Source organism: Oreochromis aureus, linkage group 14 (genome assembly GCF_013358895.1).
Source record: "Oreochromis aureus strain Israel breed Guangdong linkage group 14, ZZ_aureus, whole genome shotgun sequence".
Classification (NCBI taxonomy): Eukaryota; Metazoa; Chordata; class Actinopteri; order Cichliformes; family Cichlidae; genus Oreochromis; species Oreochromis aureus.
The window spans coordinates 8,483,426-8,508,065 of NC_052955.1; the positions used below are offsets into that span (position 1 = coordinate 8,483,426).

At 39.2% G+C, this 24,640-nt stretch overlaps 1 protein-coding gene and 1 long non-coding RNA gene across 2 annotated transcripts; one reads left to right on the top strand and one right to left on the bottom strand.

The window, feature by feature from the left end:
- Nucleotides 1-965: 965 nt before the first annotated feature.
- Nucleotides 966-24,640, top strand: cog6 (component of oligomeric golgi complex 6). Its single transcript, XM_031751250.2, has 19 exons — nt 966-1,100; nt 1,529-1,672; nt 4,854-4,925; nt 5,103-5,161; nt 11,383-11,494; nt 12,298-12,380; nt 12,609-12,679; nt 13,568-13,661; nt 16,222-16,350; nt 17,331-17,422; nt 17,667-17,731; nt 17,812-17,903; nt 18,294-18,411; nt 19,680-19,811; nt 19,964-20,131; nt 20,631-20,738; nt 22,338-22,391; nt 22,480-22,559; nt 24,152-24,640. The coding sequence occupies exons 1-19, from the start codon at nt 966-968 to the stop codon at nt 24,297-24,299; spliced, it is 1,956 nt and encodes a 651-aa protein (XP_031607110.2). The 3' UTR covers nt 24,300-24,640.
- Nucleotides 17,275-22,570, bottom strand: LOC120432833. Its single transcript, XR_005608113.1, has 4 exons — nt 22,439-22,570; nt 22,252-22,374; nt 17,796-17,947; nt 17,275-17,415 (listed from the first exon to the last, which is right to left on the bottom strand). It is a non-coding gene; the product is annotated as an uncharacterized LOC120432833 (long non-coding RNA).

The following is a 24,640-nucleotide window of genomic DNA, read 5'->3' on the forward strand; positions in this document are numbered from 1 at the left end:
CATCAGCTTCTTAAACGTCCTTACTGTGCCAATTATGCATCATTACTGGTTATTTTTTCTCTCTTAAACTGAAAGCAAATGATCATAAAAATACTATAATCAGGATATTTGTGATGCATTTTTCATATATTCCATTTAAGACAAACCTGAGAGCTGGCTGCACTTTTCTAAAAACTCTACCTGGAAGTTTGTCTTTCTTTGAAAGTTTGTGTTAGATATTTCAAGCACATCTTTTATTATTTTTCCTTTGCTTTAAACTCCTTGGAGTTTTTACCCAGTATCCTAATTGCATAAAACCAAGGAAGCATTTGAACTGCCTGGTGCAGTCGAGCAAAAGCGGGTTATTCAACATTTTCAGATTAGTAATAATGTCTTGTGTTTGCTTTTCCCATTTATTCATTTCTGATTCGAGTTCATGCTTGAATTTTAAAGAGTGGAATATTGCCAGAAGCATTTAAATGCAGCATTGCTCCCTGTGAGTTGTGTGAAGGCAGCTAGATGGAGGAAGTTGTTCAGCCTGTCCTTAACACGCTATAATTCTTTACATTATTGTGTCATCCTTCATATGTGTTAACGTTAATGTGACACAGATATGACTGACGACACAAGAAACTGGAAATAATGAAGCCTCTTGGGCCCACTCTATTCCTTGTAAAAGTAAATATGACCATTTCATTCAGCGCTTGTCCCGCACTTGCAGTATTTTCGAGGACATAGCAGCCAATTAACAAAAACAAGTTTATTTAAATAGTTTAGCCAAAGCCTCTATAGTAGTTTAAAGGCACGGGAGTGTAAAAAGGGTATATAAACTTTCAAAGTCTCTATTTTAATTCCGCATTATTGCCAATATTGAGCTCACACATGATGGAACGTTGTATCGTTTCTAGTCAGGAATTCAGACGGACGTTTATTTCAAACGGACCACAACATCTCTCCGAAAGTTGACGTGGAAGTGTTTGTGTACAATGGCTGATACTAAAGTAGAAATTTCAGCTGACAGCTCGACTGCAGCACAAAATGCAAATGTGGCTTCACAGCCGAACAATCCTCTGTCGAGGAAGCTTAATAAGATATTAGAAACCAGACTTGACAACGACAAGGTAAGTGGGAAGACGTTAGCTTCTTGCTGTTTGGCTAACTAGCTGAATGTAGCAACGAAATAAGTCGTGTTTAAATCAGCCGTTCATTATTATTAGAATGATTTTTCGAAGTTAATCTTTCTAGGTGGCAGTTGATCATCTCTGACTCTATCAAAGCTCAGTAATAACATTGGTCAGATCTTTAGCTGTCCAAGACTTAGCTTTTTGCTGCATCCATTCACTTTTGTAATTCCACCAGAAAGTGCTTGTTATTTAGCTCAAAGCTGGTAAATATACACTTCAAGTGGGAAAATGCAGGCCACAAAACTATTTCCACATTTTATGTTCATTTTGAGATACGTGGATTTGTCAGCTAAAGCAGCAGATAGCTTGGGACATTACAGTTGTCACAACACTACAGTAATGGTTTTGTTGCTTTGTACTTCCAGGAGATGCTTGAGGCTCTGAAGGCGTTGTCGGTGTTCTTCACTGAAAACAGTTTACGCACCAGGAGAAATCTTCGCGGGGATATAGAGAGGCGAAGTCTGGCGATCAACGAGGAGTTTGCGCTAATATTTAAAGAAGTAAAAGAGGTGATACGGAGTTTATTATTACTGATGAGCTCTCAATGCTGTGGGATCATAGCCAGAAAAATGTATAAAATATATGTGCAGTAACTGAGGTGGGTTGGGAATTTCCACAATGAGCAGGTGAATCAGTTAATTTTTAACTTTATTTTATAAAAACAGTAAATATTAGGACTTTTAATTTCTAAAAAAAAATTTCTAAAAAAATTTCAGGGAGTGAAATTAGAGAAGAGTGATTTATTAAGACTTCTACTACTTCCAAACAATTTATCTGGGCATTCATAGTCTTTTAATACTTGATATTTTGTTCTGACAAAGAATGAGTCATTACTTTTATGTAGTTCTGTGTGCCAATGTCATTTCAAAACTAATTCATTAATACTTTTAAAGTTGCTTCTGTGGAGAAAAATGCCAACATTCAATCATAGACATCTCTTCCCTTTATTTTAAGCCCTTACCAGCAGGCAGTTACAGGTATGTGCATACTTCAAATGCCCCAAAAATAATTTAAAGTTAGTTTTTGTTCTCAAACTAAGGAAGCACTGATTCAGTTTTTTCCATTTCTGATACAAGGCTATGGTAGCCCTGAGAAATTAAAAATGCACTGTGACTTAAGAAAATATAACGATGATGATGATGATGATGATGATGATGATAATAATAATAATAACACTAATAATAATAACCTTGGTTAGACTGAGAGGCTGAGTGCATTGATAAGGTCTTAGAAGTTCTGCTATATAAGCAGGGATCTGTCCATGTAGAGCTTTATATGTTAATAACAGAATTTTAAAGTGGATTCTAAATATCATTGGAAGCCAGTAAAGGGATGCAAGAATAGGTGTAATATATGACCACCCCCTAGATTTTGTTAGCAGCCTTGCTGCTTGTGTTGTGCCCCAGATGGAGACGAGCCAATGAGGACCAAGAGATGCACGTGAAAAGTTAATTACAATAATCAAGTTTGTACTAAAAGTTAAAGATGATTGAATGACTGTAAAGTTGATTTTCATAATATTTCTGAAATGAAGGAAACATGACTGGGTGACCTGTGTGAGGTGTCGATCTATTGTTATTGGTAAGGGCGACAATGTTCTAACCAAGCTCCTTAGAAAAACTGTAGGAGCCGAGCACTAGAACCTCAGTTTTAACAGCATTAGGATGAAGGGAGTTTAAAATGTAAAAGCACTTCAAAAGCACAGACAAATAAAAAGCTCACAAAACACGCAACAGAACACACACACACACATCGAGGGTGATTTAGAGGAGACAATAACGTGAGAGAACAGCTGCAGTAAACAGCTAACAGCAAATATATATCTACAGTATTATACGACTTATTATTTATTGCATTTCCTGTTTTTCTCTCTCACAACACTGACAGATCCCCTGCTTATTTTAGGCGTGTCTCAGTAGAGTCCGTTGCATCTTTCAGTTTCTGTCACTTCAGCAGCTTTACGATGTTGTCTTTACTTCATGTTATTATCTCCCTTAAATCACTTCTGTTGCAGTTAAGGGAGCTTTGGTTTTATTCAATTTTTATTATTTATAAGATTTTTTTTAACTTATTTTTCTTCAGTTGTATTTTGTGAGCTTTTTCAGCATTTATTCAATTAACGGATGTTTTTACCAGTGGATTTGACCTCTCAGGCCACAAATACAATACACCGAGAGGGTACAGTACAATACTGATACTGTGGTATCAATATCAAGTACTGATCCAGTACAGTTGTTGTTTCAATAAACTGCATTACTTATTCTGAGGAGAGAAGAGAACTGGGAATCATTTCATCTTTTGTTTAAAGCAACAGCATATCCTACTGAACTTAAATGTAGAATGTAAATACTTCCAAGAATATAACTTTACAGAGTTGGTATTTGCTGGTAAATGATGAACTGGTAGAAGGAAAAAAAATGCATTCATGTTATTTTGTAAATTTAGTTGCACAAGTCTCATTTAGGGTAAGTTTAAAGTCTTCACTGCATATGGCTGTAATTCATGGTCATCCTAGTTTCCTCTTCCCTGCTCTTAGTCACACTATGGGTGCATCACCTCACACACACACACAACATGCTGAGTGGAGCTAAGAAGATACAGATGCGGTAAACATAACAAGATTAGGAGTGAGCGTGCCTTGAGGGCAGCCATTCCCCCAACTTCAGACCACTGTGGCCCACTTTGACATGTGAAAACTGTCTGCCATGCAGTCAAACCTGTAGTCACAACTCTGAATATCACACAAATTTAATTTCATTATTTGCATGATTTTTGGAGCCAATCCTAAAGAATTTTATTTTATAGACCTGTGCAAGGATTGGACCAAAATGACTATAATCTGATTTACCCTTTATCCTATAGAAGTAAGTCAGGTAAAATTTGAAAAGGTTCAGCTTTCAGAATTGTGTGTTTTGATCTGTTTAAAGTTTTTAAATTGCGTAAGGAAAAAAAAAAAATTTCAGTTGACTAATTTTTTTTATTTTTTTTAATGAGTTGATTCCTCACATACTTGGGGAATTTCTGTATTAGGGAAAGCATGCTGGATGTTGTCAGTTATGTCAACTCATTTGACCACAGTTAACGGTTAAAGCTTTTGCAAACATACAGAGAAAAGCTTTTAGCATCACAGATGTGAAAAGCCTCCAAACTTCTCACCTTTTGATGTGAACTTCCTCCCTGCTATGTTGGCTCTCCCATTAGAAACTGGTGCACTGCAGTTGATCTGTGGTGCTGTAAACTAAGAACTGAATTAAATGCATTGGCCTTTTAAATCAGTGGTTGTCACAACACCAGATCAAGCATTTTGAGTAAGGATCAGGCTGCTATCCAATCCAAATATCACATTAGTGCATTCCTTAATCGAAAGCTGATATCCAAGATCTGTCCTACAGACACTTTATCTCTCTTTATGCAACTCACTAGATCTTGTGCGAAAAGACTAGTTATTGGGTGAGTCACTCATCTGAGTTTAGAGCCCAGATGACTTGCAGAAATCTAGTGCCCTGTCAAATAAAATAAAAATATGCTTAAAATTTTGATATTTCTTTATCCAAAACACAAAAATGTTTGGTCTGGGCCAGCTTTAGAATTATTCTCATGGCACACTGTAGTACCACTTGTGTTTAGCTTTTTGAATGTGATCAGAGATGCATCAGTGCTGGTGTAACTGTGATTTCACATGATCTGTAGGAGCTTGAAAGTGTTCACGAGGATGTCCAGGCGATGAGCACATGTTGTGAAGAAATGACCAATAGATTAAAGGTACGTTAATCAGCTCCATATGTTTCAAAATTCTCCTGTAAGTTTAAAAAACATGACCTAGTTTAGTCTTATGGGATTGATGGCGTGTGTCAAAAATATCACTCAAGTCATTATAGAGTTTCTTTTGGGAATATAGTTATTGTAAACTCTCTTTTAAACATAATTCCTCTTCTACAGGCTGCAAAAGAGCAAACACAGGACCTCATAGTGAAAACCAACAAGCTGCAAGGAGAAAAGTGAGTAGATTTGGATGTGTGTGGAGATCAGCTATGTAACTTGATGTATATTTATGTTTTTGAAAAAGGATACAGGTGAAGAATCAATTGTGAATTGCCCTTAAGAATAAACAAAAAGAAATAGACAATTCAGTTGGATGCCTATAATTTGTACTTAATGGGTGACTGACAATCTTAATATCTTTTATCACATTAATGGATGGAATAACTTGCGTATACTTAAGTGCACTGATGCACTTAAGTAAAATTCTGCAGCAGGAAAAAGATGGTTGACTTTGAAAGTGATGGGTTTTTATTGGACCCAGGTTTTTTTTGAAAAACAGAACATGCAGGATAGGGTAGCATTTTCTTGTTTTCCCATATTTGCCTCGTACTGTTAAATGCCAAAGAGGACTTCTCCATTTAACTGGAACATGTTTTAAAAAAATACAAGTGTAGTATTAGTGCTATTCTGATTGTTTACAATATAAGATAGTATATATAAGACTGAGGGCAGCAAAAGAGGAGCAGACAATAAAAGGCCATAAAACTAAAACTAATACAGAATCCTACAAATTCAGGCCAGTTATGCTTATTACTTATTTAACACTTACTTTAAATGACTAAAGTAAAAGTTGAAATATCTCTTAATTCAGCTGACTTTACACATAAATGGTTTATAAATCTGTAACACCTCTATACCACCTCTGCAAAAAGCAATGTTCTCATTTATTCATTGACACACACCATCGGGGGCAATGGGAATCAAATCTGGACAACTACCATCTGTCTTCCAGCTGTCCTACTTACTCCAGTGTTACAGTTTCGATATCCACAAGTATGTGGGGCTCAGCTTAGTCTTGAGTTGCTTGGTGGTTTATACTGCAGTGAATACTACTGCAAGTCATCAAGGTGGGCTCCAGTAGTGGCGTGTCAACGGGTATAATCCCAGCTTTAGATACAAAGGAAGTAGAAGGTTATCACTGAAAGTTCTCTGACCGTCACTCATTTAGGTGATAGTGTTACACGTTAACATGAACTGTACTTCTGCGTCAGATCTACATTGTAACTACATTGTAACAGCATAACCGGAACCCTATTTTAACCCTATGCTGTAACCTTCTGCGACATGCATCTTCCGAGAAAGGTAACTACATGGGTCGACACAGAGCACAGCGACTTGAATGGTGTGGAAGTTTGCGGTGTAGGGGTGAAAGGAGTTTCTGGTTACTTTGTAAGTTAAGATAAATATTTCCCACAGAAGTCAAAATCAAGCTTAAATTGCGTGTTTTAGTAAGTCAGCTTTTTTAAAGTTCTGGCTTTAACTTAGTAATATTATTGCACTTAAAAACCTTACTGCACAAGACAGTTAGGTGATTCGATTTTACTGATACCTGTGATAGGTTGCTGCATTTTTAACTGTACTTTGAATATAACTGTAAAATAATTAACAGTTATGATTCAGAAGAACAAGACACAATATTAATAATCCTTACAGTCTTCTCTTATATGTAAATGTAAATCTCAAAATCAAGGTTTCGTTTTTTTTTTCCTGTGCGCTCTCAGATCTAATTGAAGCCAGACTCTTACTGGAGAGCAGCCGTCAGTACATTCCTGCGTGGGTGTGTGTGTACATTAAGATTTGCTGACAGCACATATTAACGTCTATCAGATATGCAGATCCAGTACAGCTCATGATACAGAGTCAAACTGAAGACACGCAGTGTATATTGGGTACTGTCTTACAGCTCTTGGAATACTGATGGATATTTTTTGGTTGAAAGGCTTCCAATAATTTTTTATCTAGGTTTCATTAATCTGAATTTGGCCACAAGAGTGCTGGCAGCAATGCAAAAATAAAATGCCCCCCCTCCCAACATCCTGTTGGCTGATGGCTGACAATTCGGGTGGGGTTCATTAACATTTGTGCCAGATGTGACCTCCGCGCTTAGTGACCTTGCGAGTTGACATGGAGGCAGGGGTAGAGATAATGTAGATTTCTGGCAAAAGACATTGCTGACAGCTGTGATGTACTGCGGCAATTCCATGCTCCACTGGCACAGCTTCAGGACCTCCTAGACAAAAAGGTGACATGGGAGCAGCGGCAGCAAGATTGAAGAGGAAGGAGATGAGTTCCGAGACTGAGAGCAATGAAAGACACCGGTGGGGATAAAGCCAACAGTGAGCGTGTGCAGGCAATTTTTTTAAAAACAATGTGTCGCTTTGTGCAGTGGGTCCTGTTGAAGGTGAACAGTCAGAGGTTTTACAAGAATGCCCTTCTGAGTGGCCTCTTGCCTTGTCTTTTTCTTTGCGTAGCAGTCCCGTGGGACCTGCTGTCTGTCTGTGTGACATTTTCATTTGCAGAACCGCAATGCCCCCACAACGAGATTGGACGGTGTGTGGATGCTGGGCTATGACCTTGTCTTCAGCAATTTTGTCCCAGAAGAGTTGCCAAGGGAAGTGTGCAGTCAGGCTGTCTTCCTTCAGCCACCCACCACTCAGCTCACTGCACCACCCCACTCCAGTCTTCTTGGTCTGATCTATTTCAGGTCACACAACCCTCTGCAGTCCCGAGACACTTCTTCTTTTTTTTAATGTTTTGTCCCGTTGACACTTATTATAGCAGTGCTGCATTTGCCGCACAATCCCCCATGTTTTGCTTACAGGGCAGCTCTACTGAGAGAGTGTAATCGTTTTCAAAGGTCTGCAGATGCTCCAAAATTGTATTTACTTGGCCGAGGAGGCCTATCCTCTACTGTTTGCTGTCTTATCTGCCGGTGGCACTGTGTCATTTGTCAACACTAATGAAATGGAAGGCAACAGCAGATCACTTACAGTGTGCAGAAGCAAAGGTGGGAGCAGAGAGCTCCTTTGTTTCGAGCTGGTTCTGTTCAAAGATGCTGTCAGCAAAAGCACATTAGGTTGATATGTTGTGTGCTGTTCCGTAATGAAATGTAATGCTACCCACCTGTACTGCTTTGTGTGATCATTGCTTTAGTGTGACATGTCATGGTGTTGAACAAGTTTAGACATCTCACAAACAGATGTTTCCATGTAACCGCACGAGCCAGAGCTGAAGGGCATGAACTGTTGGAGCCGTTTACTGAGATACTCGTACTTGGCTGCCTGCATGGCTAAGATTTACCTGCATTTCCGTTGTGGCAGAAACTCATTTACCACATTAATTCCGTGAGCATGTGATGAATGATCAAATATGGATCCCTGAGAATAAATGTTCTCAGTACGATGTCGGTGCAGGTCATTAATAAATACAAGAGTGCTGAAACCCCTTAGAGAACAATCAGGAACATCAATGACAACCCGTGTAAAATGACACTTGAGCGTTATTAAGACTCAGCTTGCTGCTAATGAGGACATGGCTGTGAGTATGCCTTTGTGCTTTCTGATGTAACTGCATGCTCTCTCTGATCGCTGGCACATGGCTAACAGCTTTGTGAGTGCCAAATTTCCCTGCAATTCTTTGAAATGGCCCCTGATAGATGCTAATGCATAATCGACCTACATGCTTCTGAACTCGTGAGAGACGATTGGACATTTGCTTATTAAGGAGAGCAGTTGTACTATTTCTTTTCTTTTTTTTATGCTTATATGCTTATCAGTCGTTTTTCAATTTAAGCAATATTGCAATTCTTTTTAAACAAGTCACCTTACATAAGAGCAAATGGAATTGGTAAACGGTGCTCTGCGATCAGGCTGTCAGTTTTTATAAACTTGGTGCAGCGCTATGAGCTTGGCACTGTGAGGTAATTAAGAAGGTACTGACAAGGCTGTTTATGAGCTTGTGCAGTGTTATATTGCTTAAACAATTTCCATGCTTGAAGAGACTAAATCAATTGGCCTTATTGGTAAATCTGAGCACACGCCAGCAAAGACACAGACTGTGACTTGTTTTCATCGCGTCACGTAACCTAGCTCTAATTCAATTTTGCAGGTGTTGGATATTGTTAAGAACAAAGTTAAAATATTGACTTAATTTTCTTCTGAACCACTAGCCCATAGTCTCTAGTCATACTTACAGTGTGCTGTTTCCGATTCACTCAAGTACTTTGCCTCTCTCTGGTATTCAGTAATTGCAGTCTTGAGAAGAATGTGTCATGTCCTGACAGCACTGTAGAAAATGATCCTCCTGCTCCACTGTTCCTTTGCTCTTGTTTGGTGTGTAAGAGAGCTCCCACAATCCCCCTCTTTTCACCTTGTACAGCCTCTTTGTTGTGATTTACATCCTGGAGGAACGGGTCTGTCACTCCTGGCTCGGATGTGAGGGGGCATTTCTTATCTTCTAAAGGTGAATCTGATGATGCGGGAGCAAAGTTTTTTTGTGCTGCTGCTAACATGTCTGTCAAGTTCGGCGTTTCCACACAGCGAAGACGAATTAAGGATGCGAAACAACGGGGTACGAGTGCTGCCTTAGGATGAAACGCATTATGTCGTATTTTATTTAGAATTGGAAGTTGAGTAAATAATAAGTAGTGGTTCACCCATAATAACTGAAAATAAACACGTAAGCTTCATTGTTCCCTTTCAGAAATTGCTACTGATTTTTCTTTTTGTTGTTGTTGTACATCCGTGCGTTTGTCTTTTTATTCCCTCTCTCCCATTGTGAAGATAATAACTCAAGTACCTTAAATGATAGAAATTCCATGTTTATACCACAGTATCTGACTGTAGAACAGATGATCCAATTAGATTTTTGTCAAAGCCTGCTGCATAAATTTGCATATTAGTGATAAAATCGTTTTTCTTCAGACAGCCATTGCTCCTCACCCTAAACGAGTTTACAGATTTTGAATTAACAGTGAGTGTGTTTGTGTGAGGATCAGCATGTTCACATGGAAATGGTTTCTCTCTGTTTAGTTAATGACCTTGTTAACATAGCTTGTTATTTTGGTGCGATATCAGTGTTTGAGTGCCTCTTGTTTTAATTTGTTATCTCACAGTAATGTGATGTTTTTTCACTTACTCCAGCCAATTTTCATTCCATTTCCCTCCCTTTGCCTTTGAAGTTCGGTGCATTCTCTTCTCGCAGGTACTTCTTATGCAAAACATATAGGTTTGTTCTTTTACTTTACCTAAATATTGTACTGTTAGGTGTTTCTAACAGTCTAAAGAGCTGCTTTGGACAATCTCCTAGTGAAAACCTGAAACACAAAAGGCCAGTTTATGTAGGGGTTGCTCTGCTTTATTGCTGAAAAAGTTAAAAAAACTAAACTTTTTACAGTCACCACTTACAATTTTGATGTCGACAGGTAGCTGTAATGAAGCCAGCTTTTAAAGTATGCATCCAGGCGTGCCGCTGGATCTGTTGTGTGCTGCAGCAAAATCTCAATAAAGACTTTGCTTGAGGTCCTACAGTGTGTGTGAGCCTTGGCAAGTTCTACAGAGAAATACTGAATTACTTGTTTCTGTAACAGTTTTACAACCCTTTACTTTCAGCCGGCTGAGCACTAGTAATGGCCATGTGAGACACAACTGTCAGATGGGTTCTTCTGTTCTACCCAAATAACCCAGTGATTTACTGATCTTTCTGTGCTTTTGCCAAAGAGAGAGATTATAGAGGAGTTGGCTCACACGGGGATGGAGGGAGGACACGCTGTTGTTCCACTATCCCGTGACAGAGTTCCCCATTTAACCGGGGCGGTTTCCATGGTCACTACTGTGTTAAGACACTTATCGTGACACTGATAGCGATCGCTCTGCAGTCATTGGTGACAAAACCTGGCCGGTATCTGGCTCTGTGCTTTCTTTGTGTCTCTTGTCTTTCTCTGATATTCAAGCTGCTTCACATGATGCCTGTGTCCCACCCTGCTTTTATTCTCAGTTTTCTCTGTTTGTGTGTGTATGTGTGTGAAGAGTGTGATTGCCATCTGCTGCAGGATTTTGATCATTACACCCTGTTGACAGCTTGCCCCCTTTTTTGTTAAATGAAGGCATATAAGGTCGTTTTTCAAACCTTTTTATTTGTGCAGTAAGGAAACACAAGGGGCCGTAACAAAATGCTGTGATAACACTCTTTGATGAAAGACTGAAGAAAAAAAATATTTTTTTTTTAACAAAAATCCACAAGGGTTTTATAGAAAGACATAAAACATCATGATGATAAGCAAATACCCTGCTGAACAGAAACTAAAATAGAAGTGCATCATAAGGATAAGAAAAGGTTTTATTACAGTGCAGCAGTGACAAGTCAAGGAAATGAGCAACATTTATCTCTTTTCATTCAGTCAGCGTCTGGAGGTGAGGGCTCAGGTTGCTCAGGCATTCCTCACCAAGTTCCAGCTATCTAATGAGGAGATGGCCACACTACGAGGGTCTCGAGATGGACCCATTACTGAGGTAAATCTCTACTGTCATGAACAATGAATTAAAAAAAGTGATAAATCTTATGTTTTGCAGGGGAAGGTTTAGGAGACTTAGATCGACTGTATTTCACCTCTAATTTTTTTTGACTTGTCTTCAGTAATCAGCTTTCTGCTAGAGGCTATACTACCTGCATACTCCATGAAATCTATAGTAAGATGTGAACAGTACTACAATTTCTACTGAATGCAAATACAAAAAGAAAACTGCATTATTGATCAAATGCACTTTATATTGTCCAAGTTTTTATGTTTTTTACTGAGTACAACACTTTGGTTCATTGTTGTTGTTTTTAAAATTAACTTTGTTTGACTGGCAATTATTTTGAAATGAGACAGTGCTTCTTCAGCTTCATATACATAATATCATAGTGTGTTTTAAAACGTTTTTAAAAAGCGTTGTGGTGCTTAGTACTGTTGCCTCATCGCAAGAAGGTCCTTTGTTTGAATCCACCAGCTGTCTGGGGCCCTCTGTGTTGAGTTTACATGTTCTCCCTGTGCCTCTCTTCTCTCTGGATACTCTGGCTTCCTCCCACAGTCCAAAGACTGTTTAGTTATTTGATGATTCGAAATTCACAGTAGGTTTTGTTGGCTGTCTGTCTCTCTGTGCTAGCCATGGGACGGATTAGCGACCTGTCCGGGGTGGAATAGGCTCCGGATGCCATGTGTTTTGTCATGCCCCAAAACAGCAGTTTTTTTTCCAGAATGTCAGATTGTTTTTGCAGTTCTGCTAGCATTATTGCTCAGATTACATAATATGTGTGTTGTTTATTTTGCCAGGATTTCTTCAAAGCTCTCAACCGAGTGAAGCACATTCATGAAGATGTGAAAATCCTCCTGCGAACTAACCAGCAAACTGCAGGGTAGGATGCACATTTCACTGTGTAGCTGCCTTTTGTCTCCACTTTCACTGAAATAAAAGAATGTCACTTACAGTAATTTAATCTGTGCTATATTCATCTCTATTAAATTTAATAATTTAAGTGGAAGAATTACCAGTAAAGTGTATTCACATCACTGTTGTGCTTCTGACATTATGCAGTAAGTCTCGAGTGTTTAATGTGTGGTCTTGGCTTGCATGCTTCTTCTAGGTTAGAGATCATGGAGCAGATGGCAGTGTTACAGGAGACCTCATATGAGCAGCTCTACCGCTGGGCTCAAAGTGAGTGCAGAGTAGAAATACACAAAAGGCATGTGCATGTTGTGAAAAAACAAAGAAAAGTATGATTTTCTATTGCTTTTGATCATGATGTGTTCTTTTTGGTTTCACATTTAAACAGAAAACTTTGCTCTTTCAAGTGAGAGTAATTGCGTGTATTGGATACATTTAAGGATACATGTGACTCATATCCTGTCTGTCTTTGCAAAAGAATGCCAGACCACAATATTTTCCGCAGCTTAGCCATGTGTTTTGTCACTGATGTCAAATGGATTGGAAATAAACTGTTTAGGTCACAGTAACCTCATTTGTGTCTTCATGAAATTACAAAATGTAGAGCGTCGGCTAAATTATGAGCTGCTCTACACACGCTTGTTTTGCTGTGGTTTAGACCTGCCAAAAGCCTGAAATACAGAGATTTGTCAAGTAATAGTTTGTTAACTGTGAAGTGACACCAGGTTAGAACGTTGTTTGGTCATTTTTGAATTATGTATTTTGGGGAAACATCTTTTTTGTCAGTTGTTTAAGACTGAGAAACAAATTTTATTTGCAGATACAATTTCAGATTTATCTATTTTTCCAGCTTGAGTTGAGATTGACAACAGTGGATTGTGTGTTTTGCCACAGTCTGGAAGCTTGGCTGTGTGCTTGTACTGTGTGAAACACAAGCAGAGTCACCAGATTCAGGGGAAAATAGAAGAAGACGAAAAAGACGAAAGAAAATTTGTTTTCTTCTTCTTCCTTGATTTGCTGTCCCCAGCAGGGTCGCCATGATCCACAACATTTAGCAACAAGGACTAGAGCATAACTCTCAAGACTTCAGTTGTGAAAATCATCAGATTATGCTCCAGTGGAAGTATTTCTTGTTTTATTTTCTTTCTTTCACCATAGATGAATGCAGGGGACTGACCCAGGAGACATGTGATATCAGCCCCGTCTTAACTCAAGCCATGGAAGCCTTGCAGGACCGACCTGTTCTTTACAAGTAACATATAATCACACACACTAACAGAAGCACGTCTCTGTGTTTGTCTTTCTCTTTGTGTCAGCCTGTCTTAAAGTCCTGAACCACAGGATCATATTGTGGCTAAAACATTATTTTCGATTTCATAGTAATAATAACAAGGTAGGCCACAAAATACATCTACAAACATTCATTGCAAATCCATGCAGACTTCAAAATTATGTGGTATTTTTCACAGTGACTGTATTGCATTGTGTTATTGTCTTCTTTGGGCAGTCAGTGGTGAATAGTGAGAACTAAGGGCATTGTTGTCACTGTGATCTTGGAAAGAGAAGCAAAAAGCGTCTAAGTTATAAAATGACGGCCCGATACAACCGAATGTTGCCCTCGTGCAGCCTGTAGGAGAGGAGAGGGGAGGTCTGCTAAAAGGGAAAAAACAATCCCTCTAATTATAAAAATGCTCAAATAGTCTTAAATATATGTCTGCAAATTTCTGGAAAATCCTCTATAAGTAGTATAAATTCAAAGGTTGTATTTTGCATTTCCAAATCTACATCACTCATAGTTTTTATGAGTATCCAAAAAAGACGGAAATCACTTTCCTTTGCACTCGGTTTTCCTGTCCAAAATTCACATTGTGTGCTTTTTAAAGTCAACAGACCTTGAAACAGTATAATGTACTGTGTAAGCAGTCTTTCTTTCTGTCATTGCTGATTGTTTATCTGCATCATTCCCCCTGCAGTCTACAGAAATCAGTGTAACATCTTTACCATTTTCTTGCTCATAAGCCAAAGAGAAATAGTCATCAGTCTTGGTTTTTTTGTTTTGTACAGTTACAAGTTTCCAATTCAGTTCAGTTTTATTTATATAAAGCCAAATCATAATAAGAGTTGCTTCAAGGTGCTTTATATTGTAAGGTAAAGACCCTATAATAATACAGAGAAAACCCCCTATAAGCAAGCCCTATGGCCACAGCGGGAAGAAAAAACTAATATTTAACAGCAGAAGCAGTGACGGAATCTGAAAAGTAGAGAGGGACTTTTGATTGTAACGGGGGATTTATACTTCTGTGTCAAATCTATGCTGTTAGTACGTGTTAACCACAAAACTCTTTCTAACCAAGACATAACCTACACCTTAACCCGATGTGCCCTGCCTGGAAATGCAACTACACGTTCCATTGAAGTAGCCCACAACTATTGCGAACGACCTATTCAGTACTGTCTGTGTATTTCTGGGTACTTTTTTGCTGCAGTTATTGAATTTATCAGTGAGAGAATAACAATCATTCAATATAAGGAGTTATAGTCATAGCCTCAACATAAGTAGAGGCTAAGACACAGATTTCAGCAAATTTGTGGAGGGAGATTGCTGAATGCCAGAATGTACAAAGAAATATCAAAGCTACAAACTCAAGGGGCAAATATGTTTGTCTCTGCGGAAAAAAACCACAACACAGAGTGGAGATCCAGGAGGGAAAAAAGTCCCGACCTTCTGTTTGTTTCTATTGTGGCTGACGCCAGATTCAAAACACTGGGACGTGACCACAAGGTAATTAACACATAAAACTCCATGCAAAAGCATGAATGCTTTTAACAGTGATGCCACTTATGTAGGTTATGTTGTAGGCTCTACAAAGATTGAGCGCATTAGTCTAAATCCACAGTAAGCCTGTAAATACAACTTGGACACGCATAAATATCGATGCTTTGACTGAAGCAACAGAATGAATGCAGGGGTAATGCTCTGTGTGCTCAAAATTAGCCAAATGCATTCAAATGTATAAAGGTGTGCTACGGATCAAAGAATTTCTAATTGATCAAATTTTCATCGCGTATCAGGCTAATTCATTTTGGTCACTGTCTCGCACAGTTGTGTTATTGAAGCAAATCCACTCAGACCAAAGCTAGGACTTGACACATTAATTCCAAATTAAACGTGTTAAATTGAAAAAGCTAAGGAACAAAAAAAATTAATTGCCCAGTGTTTTGGACCATGTGAGTCAATAACATTAAAACATATTACTCACAGAAAGAGGAAAAGCTTAAGGGCTGAATCAACATGTGTTTTAAACCACTGAATATCAGTATCTGCAAATAATTTATACCTTCTAGTACAGGAGAAGGTCATTCGTCCTCACAGAGAACAAATATTTGCTCATAGATTTTCCGAGGCATACCGTGAGATTAACGAGACGAGTGAAAGTTTCACACGTTTTTTTTTTTTCACTTTGTTTGTTTTTGTGGCAGACCTCTCTTGTCTGTCCTGCTTTCTCGGAAATGCACCTGTCTCTGCACCCACAAAGTTTCCAGGGTCAAGCTCTGGCTGTGGATGTTGAGGCTTAGAGAGAAGATACAAGAATTTTTGGAATCTTAAGTCAGCGCTATCTTCTGTTTAGTCTGTCACAGAGCCTGACACTGCATGGTCTTCAGAACAACCTTAAACTCTTTCCTTCTGGAAAAGCTCCCTTCACTGTTGATCTTACCAGCTGACCACACTGCAGCCTGCACAACAGTACAGCTGCTTTTTTCACATTACATTTGGTTGTTAATTATTGCTTTTTTCCCTTTTGTTTTGTAAGGTACACTCTGGATGAGTTTGGCACTGCACGCAGGTGTGCCGTGGTTCGAGGTTATATCGACGCCCTCACCCGTGGTGGGCCAGGAGGAACTCCCCGCCCTATAGAGATGCATTCACATGACCCTTTGAGGTACAACTCCCCTCACACTGTAATTTTACTTTAGGTTCTCAAACTGGATTTAAGAGTTGAATACTGCTTTTTCCAATCTTAAAAAAAAGAGTTTATTTTCATATAAGTATGATCATTTTTAAGTTATCAGGTCTGTGGTAAGTCCTTTATAGTTTAGGGAGTCTTCCCTTTATGTCAGGAATATCTAGGTCTGCACATCTCAAAAGACAAATGGCTGTTTGTCTTTAATTCTTTGATGTTGTTGCATAAATAACAGATCAATTTTTTAAAAAATTGGAAGAAAAGTTGCAGAATCTTGAACAACTATTACTTATGAAAATTCAGTTTTTGATGATATGATAAGGAGAGCTTCTCTAATAAATTATTCAGTAGAACTTTAATAAACAGACACATACAAGCCTCACACTGTATATCAAGAAATACTCTACAGTTCTTCAGAAGCACAATCATGCCTTTAAAATATTTAGGCTATAAGTATTCTAGAGCGTAAATCAATCACAGTTTGTTCCTTACTCCTTCGAATTTGGACTCTTAAAACCCAATTCAGGAAGATATTAAATGTCTATTGAATAACAGGATCTGAGTGTGCCCGAGTTTCCTGTTGTACCACACACTCCATCTTCCCCCTTCCTCCTCTGCCCAGGAGCCAAATGGGAGATTTTCTCAGAACACCAGCCATGTTTGGAACACAAAATCACCTCCACTTTATAGGAAGCACCAACAGTTCTGAGAACATCAAGTTCTTTCTCAACTCCTTATGTCCTCGCTCACACACTCGCAGTCACACAAACATACACTATAATAATTTAAGCTTAGCTTTCCTGTTTTTTTACCATTATGTAACACTAAAATTCATGCTGTGTGTTTTTTGGCTGAGGGGAGTGAAACGCGATGGCCCACTGATGTAGCTGTGACCGCGGTATGGAAAGATTAGCCTTGGCTCGGTCCATTGTTTACATGCTGTTTTGTCACCCTTTCAGGTATGTTGGGGATATGCTGGCCTGGCTGCACCAAGCCACTGCCTCAGAGAAAGAGCATCTGGAAGCTCTGCTGAAACAAGTCACTCTGCAAGGTAATGATAAATTATACAATGCACAGTTATAGTCCCATCATTTAGTTCAGGTTTCTGTCCTGAGGCTACTATGGTTGTATGATGCCAATAGGAAGTCATATAAATGGTCTATTCACTAACTATGTTATAGTTAAGGAATTATGTATTTTTTTTCAGTTGTATATTTATGAATACAGTGATTACATATACAGTGATCTGAAATGCTAATGTATTTTTTTGTCTTTGTGCCTTTTGCTTGCATTAGGCGTGGAGGATAACATGCAGGAAGTGGTTGGACACATTACAGAAGGAGTCTGCAGGCCGCTAAAAGTGAGCAATCACATCAAACAACTGGGCGGCTGTTTGTGCATCACTATTTGACTGATTTGCTCACCGTTAATGTTCCTCAGGTTCGGATAGAACAAGTCATAGTAGCAGAGCCAGGCGCTGTTCTTCTTTACAAGCTGTCCAACTTGCTCAAGTTCTACCACCACACCATCAGGTATTTAAAGTTTTGGTCCAAATAACTCAGCAGCAACCGCAGAGCTGAAATGAAAGGTTGATTAATCAGCAACAAAAACCTGAAAAACATCAATTTCAATAATGAAATAATCAATGAACTCATTGTGCAGAACAAAGAATGTTGTGGCTTTTTCGACTGGTTTTTGCAAACTGTGGAGTTAGTCTCTTTTCTATTTTATTTTCCATTAGTCATTACACTAACTTTCAGGTTTCATGCCCTTGGTTGGACAAAAGATGCTACCTTAAGCTTTTAAAGTGTGAGATTTCTTCTTTTTTTTCTGCTAAAGGACGGTAAACAAAAGGTAATTGATCATGCAAACATACACTGAATGTGGCTGTCTGATTATCTCCCTATTTGGTCTTTGTCCAGCTCAATCATTGGAACCAGTGTGGCCTCCTTGCTCATCACTATTGAGGAAATGCACTCACTCAGCAAAAAGATGTTCTTCAACAGTCTAAGCCTTCATGCAAGCAGACTCATGGACAAGGTAGCATAATCCACAGTATTGTTTTCCTTCACACATATGTGGGGAAGTGGCTGTTTAAAAAAACACTAGTGCAGACATAATAATACAGAATGGGACGCTTGTAGTGTAATTTAGAAAAGGTGTCACCACATTGTCTGTCCAGCAGAGAGCACTCTGTCTTAGTTATGTACCATATACTCTTGTGTTACACATTTACCATACAAGCAAAAGGTCCCTGGTTCGATCCCACAAGGACACACAGCTCGTTCCTTTGAGGTTGTGTCAGGAAGGGGATCTGTTGTAAAAATCAAAACATCCAGAGCTACCTGATGTGGAGACTCTTTGTGACAAGGAAGAAGCCAAAATCAGCTTTTCTAGTAACAAATCTTCGTTGATATTGTAAACTAGTTTGTAAAATACTGTGTTAGAAAGTTTATAAATAGTCACATCATCACTTTTCTTTTTTGATAAACCTTCAATTTACTATTTGTGTATGATTATAATAAATATCTGGTGAAATGTCAGTATTTATTTATTTTTTTGCCCCCTAAAAAAGATCATCGGCCTCAAAAAGCCAGTATCGGTTAGCCTCTTTAAGACATCTTAACTAAAGAAAGAGATAGAAGTTCACAATGTTCTTTCATAAAAATGTTTAAATGACAGTGTAGTGAAGTTTAGTATTGCACCATGTGGACACACGTTGTATATTTCAGCTCTACGTCTAAACCCTCAAAGACAACAAGGCTATTTCTGAACCACTTATGCTCGTAAACAATTTCGGCCTGCTGGCTGCAGCATCAAAATGGCGCTAGCTGCCAAGAAACACCAGACTTGTCACCATTTAGTCAAATTGGCATCCAAATATACCTCAGCACGAGCAGTAGCTCTTCCACATTACACGCTGGCTGTGTCCCGATCGATAGCAGTTACAAGAATTATCGCTGTAGCTTGCTGTTAATCAAATTGGAGGCCCTCAGGGTTTTGGTGTCAATTCCACCTAATGCCAGGAACACAGCTTTCTCATAATTTGCTCTATTAGTTGGACAAAGGTGGCCATGCTCAGTTCTACATTGTGTGTCCAGAGGCCAATAAAATCAAAACCCTCTTCATTAAAAAAAGCAGCTCAACCGACTGAGGATCAGTGTGATAGCAGGTTGTAGCGTTGTGTGTAGTGACAACTTGCCTGTGTGGAGGTTACAGCCTGCACACAACTAACCTTTGTGAGTGCCATTTTGGTTGTTTTTCTACTTCGCTTACATCTTGTCTTATGGCGCCGTCTGCCTGAGCAGGTGGAGCTACCACCTGCAGACCTGGGACCTACAGCCTCCCTCACTCAGACCCTCTCCCTTCTCAGGGAGGTGTTGGCCTCCCACGACTCCTCAGTAGTTCCTCTGGATGCTCGTCAGGCTGACTTTGCTCAGGTAAATACATGTTTCTGGTTTTAAAAAAATGTATTTCCTAAACTAACCTCCCTTTATTGTTGTCTATTGTAATATTTGTTTCCGTCTATTAATTTAGAAAACGTCGTATTTAACTAAGTGATTAAGGCTTTGTTTTACTTTTTCTCTCCCAGGTTCTTTCTTGCATACTGGACCCCCTCCTACAGTTGTGTACTGTGTCAGCCAGTAATCTTGGCACAGCTGACATGGCTACATATATGGTCAACTCACTGTATGTCATGAAGACCACATTGGCCCTCTTTGAATTTACAGATAAGAGGCTTGAGATGCTCGAGTTCCAGGTCTGTTCCAGTTGTAAACATACATAAATAATTAGCGAATTAGACATTGTTTTGTTCATTTTATGTATCTGTATTTGATGAATAAGTAAACACCGTGATTCTAATAACAATGATTAAAAACCATACCCTGGTATGGAACAAGACTTATTGAATCACAAGTCTCTGTTATTCCACATTACTGCATCTGTATTGTTCATTATTAATAGCTGATAATTATTCCCATCCTTTTCATTACAATCCGCAGAGGCCAAATCTTTCACTAAAGAGATCTAATTTGCTGTCTCATAAAAGGGTGTGCATCGTGCATTGTTGTTCACGCTCAAATAGTCCATCTATCCCTTTATTTTTAGCACTTTTTTTGTGTAATTGAACACCACAAGAGCTCCAGTAGAAGCTTCATTATCAACAGCACAGTGATTCTCCATTAATCACAAGTACCATTTATTCACAATGCAGGCTTGGACTCGAATTTGAAGCCACTCTCTCCCACATTTTTCAGATCGAGGCTCACCTGGACACTCTGATCAACGAGCAGGCATCCTACGTGCTGACCAGAGCCGGACTAAGTTATATCTACAACTGTGTCCAGCAGCACAGTGCTGAACAGGTCTCACACGGAGCACTTAAACACATGTTCACATGTGCTCACTTATGAGTTTATAGAACTGGATTTTTTTTCTGTCATTTCTCTTGTTAGACACGCTAATGGTCCTCCTCTTTTTTTTTTTTTTTTTTTTTAATAGTATACAGACTCCCGCAGTATTGTTTGCACTGCCGCTTTGAGACACATTTATAGGCTTTACTATTGCTATGGTTACATGACCAGTTTCTTTGTTGGGGCATAATAGCATTTCCATCAGATTTTTCAGATGAAGGCAACAGAGAAGGGCAGATTTTATCAGCTTGTATTTAAAGATGGGCTCTCCAGTAGTGTCCTGTGCAGATAGGAGCTGGTGAGCCTTCCACCCTCTTTATGACACATTTTGCCATTGGACTGACTAAGACCCATAGTTGTGGTTTAGCATGCAAGCTTTGACTCTGGGTCATGTCAGTACACACCACACCCTGCTGCTGCAGTTCAACACAGAGGTCAATCATAAACTGTGATCTTCTGCAGACTATTTCTCTGCCCGGGTGGCCTGTCTTGTTTTTTTTGTGGTTGTCTTTTGAAAAAGATTAAATCTCGCCTTTTGCACTTGATTCCATCCCAACTGTTTAACTCCTTAATACTGAGTGCTGTATTTTGGTTTTTTTTATGATGCATTAAATTTCAGAAACAAAAAAACAAAACAAAACTATGATTATAAATGACGCTTTTCACAGAGCTTGTTGCTAGCAGATGACTTTGTAGGTTCATAGTATGTCTGTTAATGTATCCATATCCCTATAAAACGACTCTTTTGCTTTGAACCTTGCACTGCTTTCTATTTGCTGGTTTTAATGTTGGCAATTTAGGCGTTTAAGCTTGACTTAATGTTACCATTCTGGATAATCAGTGGCAGCTAATTGCCTCAAAGGTATCTGCTGTTGTGTACACACAGTCAGACATTTATTTACTCAGTGTAGTTAACGTCAGGATTTAGGAAGGGCGTTTCTCTTTTTCACAAATCGAGGCGTGCATTTCTGATTTCAGTAATTTTGCAAAGATGAACTACACAGGCAGGTATTTTGCCATTCTGTGTCTTATAGGTCAATTAGAGGTTGGCTACTGACTTAAAATAGTGTCTTTGCAGATTTCAGATTGTAAATCATCTAAACCACGTATAATTAAATCAGGAATAGCTCCAACAAACCCGGTTAGGCCTTTAAAAAGGACAAGAAAGGAAGTGTCATGCACGGATGCATATTTACATTTATAGATGCTGAGATAAAGGTGACATTTTATCATGATATAGCACTTAGATCATATCATCGAGCCCTAATGTAAATCATCTTTCCAGCCAGCTCTCTAGGGGTCAGCTCAGCCATGCACAATTACGATTACCTTTTTGTAAGCATTTTAAGTTTTGGCCAGAAGAGCAGGTTTTAGGTGCTGCTCAAGGCAGCATAGACAGTACACAAAGAAACCTTTTTAGTACTGCATGCAGACATGAATAAATGGAGACCCTCCACTTCCTTACCTTTGTTCAGTTCTTCACATTGTTGCAGCTCGAGCGCTGTGACCTGGAGGTGGATTCTGAACTGACGGTTGCTTTTCTTTTCTTAGGGTGCTCTGTCCCTCCTCCCCGGCATGGACAGCTCTTCTGTGAAGGCGGCAATGGTGAGTTATGCTAAATGTGTTAATAAAGCTAAGGCCCATGTGGATACCTGATTCATGATCCCTGCTGTTATCCTTCGCATGCAAACAGGTCCAGTTTGATCGGTACTTGTCGTCCCCTGACACGCTTGTGATGCCGCAGCTCAACTTCCTGCTAAGTGCAGCCATCAAGTGAGTTTCTGTCCGTAATGTTGATAGGTGTTTTTCTGTTCACACAGAGAACAGCATACATGCAATATTCAGGCCTCAAATTAAATGTTTACCCAAATCACCTGGTGTAATAACAGAGTGGAGAGCGTTGTTCTGAGTGAATAAAAATAGAACAGGAGCATCGACCTAATAATGTTCAACATTCATTACTTACTCAGATGTAATATGATCATTACCGCATTCTAAACAAAACACTCGAATAAATGCACAGAGAGTTTGGATACTAAATTGCTGAAGCCACCAACACATCAAGAGCACGGTGGGCAGGACTGGCTGTATTTGTCTTACTGATCAGAAAAAGCACATGCTTTTAGCTCAATGCAGCTGCTACATTGGAGGGCTCTTTCTATGAGTTACGTTTACTGGAAAGTGCAGCAGGCTTGAGGAGCACTCTGTACCTCAGGTTAATGTTCTCTATTAATGGACATGGAGGACTGATGGGCAGGACGCCATTAATTAGCTTCTGGTCCATTTCTCACCCTCGCTCGTTCCCTGAAATCATCCCTCCTCTTTGTCTTTCTCCCTCTCTCCCCGCTATCGCTCACGTCCGCTCCTCTGCTCACCTAAACACATATAAACAGCCGCCTGCACTCTGAAAAACGCTCCTGGAGCCCACAAATAATGGGAATGTGATTTTAGACTCCTTTCGCTTCACTTTTTTTTTTTTTTTTCTTAGTGCACTTGGTTTGGAGTGTGTGGTGTTACACTCAGCACTGTGCCACCTCGTTCTCTGCGGGCCAATTAAAAATATGGATTCTCAAGAGCGTGAGTGGGATACAACCAAGGTGCTCCCACTGTGTGCCCGAGCCCTCTCACCAGGCTCTTCAGCCCAGTGGTTCTATCCTCTATTTCTACTGCACTGCAAATAAAATGGTCACTTAATGTTTCTTGGACAACACTGAAACAAATCCTGTCTGTAGGTAAAGAAGTCAAAACTAAAACAAAACGTAGTAATGTTCCTTTTTTGTTATTTTCCAATTATAATTAGTTCCCCAAAATATATGAAAATAATGTCTTTCACAGTATTGTAAACGCCAACATACTAACAAATAGAAAAAAATGGCTTTATTATAATATAAGTACAATTGTCAAAACTTGTTGCCAATTGTTGTTTTGTTTTGTTTGTTACTACATTTTAGAGCTTTAGAACTTTAGATGAATAGTGGCGCCAGATCTTAATTGCATAATTATGACGTCTGTAAAATTGGAACAGAAATCAGAGAAAGAGATTAAAAGTCCCTCATGTGAGCGGTATTTTCTTTGCCAAGTCAGTATGTGTTGTTGTGGCAGTCACCTGATTCTTGTGCCTTAATGCTGTAATATGCGTCCATAGATGGCAGTGTGCACCACACACTGTTGCTCTTTGTTTTGGTACAGCAGTGGCGGCACACATTGGTCACATGAAAAGACACATCTCATTCAAGGCTGACTTTATTCAGCTCTCGATCAGTGATTAATTGCAACATGCCTTCACTTGCCCGATTAAGAAAAGCTTAAATTTGACACTGCAACATTGACGGTTAGGTTTTCACGAGTTTTATTTGTTTGTGCAGGGAGCAGATTTTCCGCCAGTCGACGGAGTTGGTTTGCCGAGCCTACGGGGAGGTTTACACAGCTCTGACCAGCCCAGCTAATGCCTACAAGGACCCAGAAAACCTGGTGCCCAGATCCCCTCAGCAGGTTCAGACCTTGCTGTCCTGAGAGACACTTTTGTGCCACTTTGTTGATCTCAAATACACCAGGCGAAGCACAGGCCCAGCAAAGGTCGGGGTATTTAAAGAGCCATATAGGTTGTATAGTGTAAGAACATCAAAGTATATAAAACCAGGAGTAAAGGTGGGGTACTTTCTGGGAAATGTGGGATGTGGGTCACTGACCTCAGAGAGAGACAGGATCTGTAATATAGAGAGCATTATATGTATATGCTGTATGATGTTTTCACTGCGGCTTTCTATCTGTTTTAACACTGTGTACTCTTTGGGTTCTATAATTGTATCTGTACTGAAAATATTGAACATTATATAAAACAAAACAAAAAATAA

What these genes read in the sequence shown, in the direction of transcription:
- cog6 (XM_031751250.2), top strand. Translation starts at nt 966, where the DNA reads ATGGCTGATACTAAAGTAGAAATTTCAGCTGACAGCTCGACTGCAGCA. An exon ending in AACAAGCTGCAAGGAGAAAA is followed by an intron (nt 5,162 to 11,382) that starts GTGAGTAGATTT and finishes CTTTTCATTCAG; the next exon opens with TCAGCGTCTGGAGGTGAGGG. An exon ending in GACCGACCTGTTCTTTACAA is followed by an intron (nt 13,662 to 16,221) that starts GTAACATATAAT and finishes TTGTTTTGTAAG; the next exon opens with GTACACTCTGGATGAGTTTG.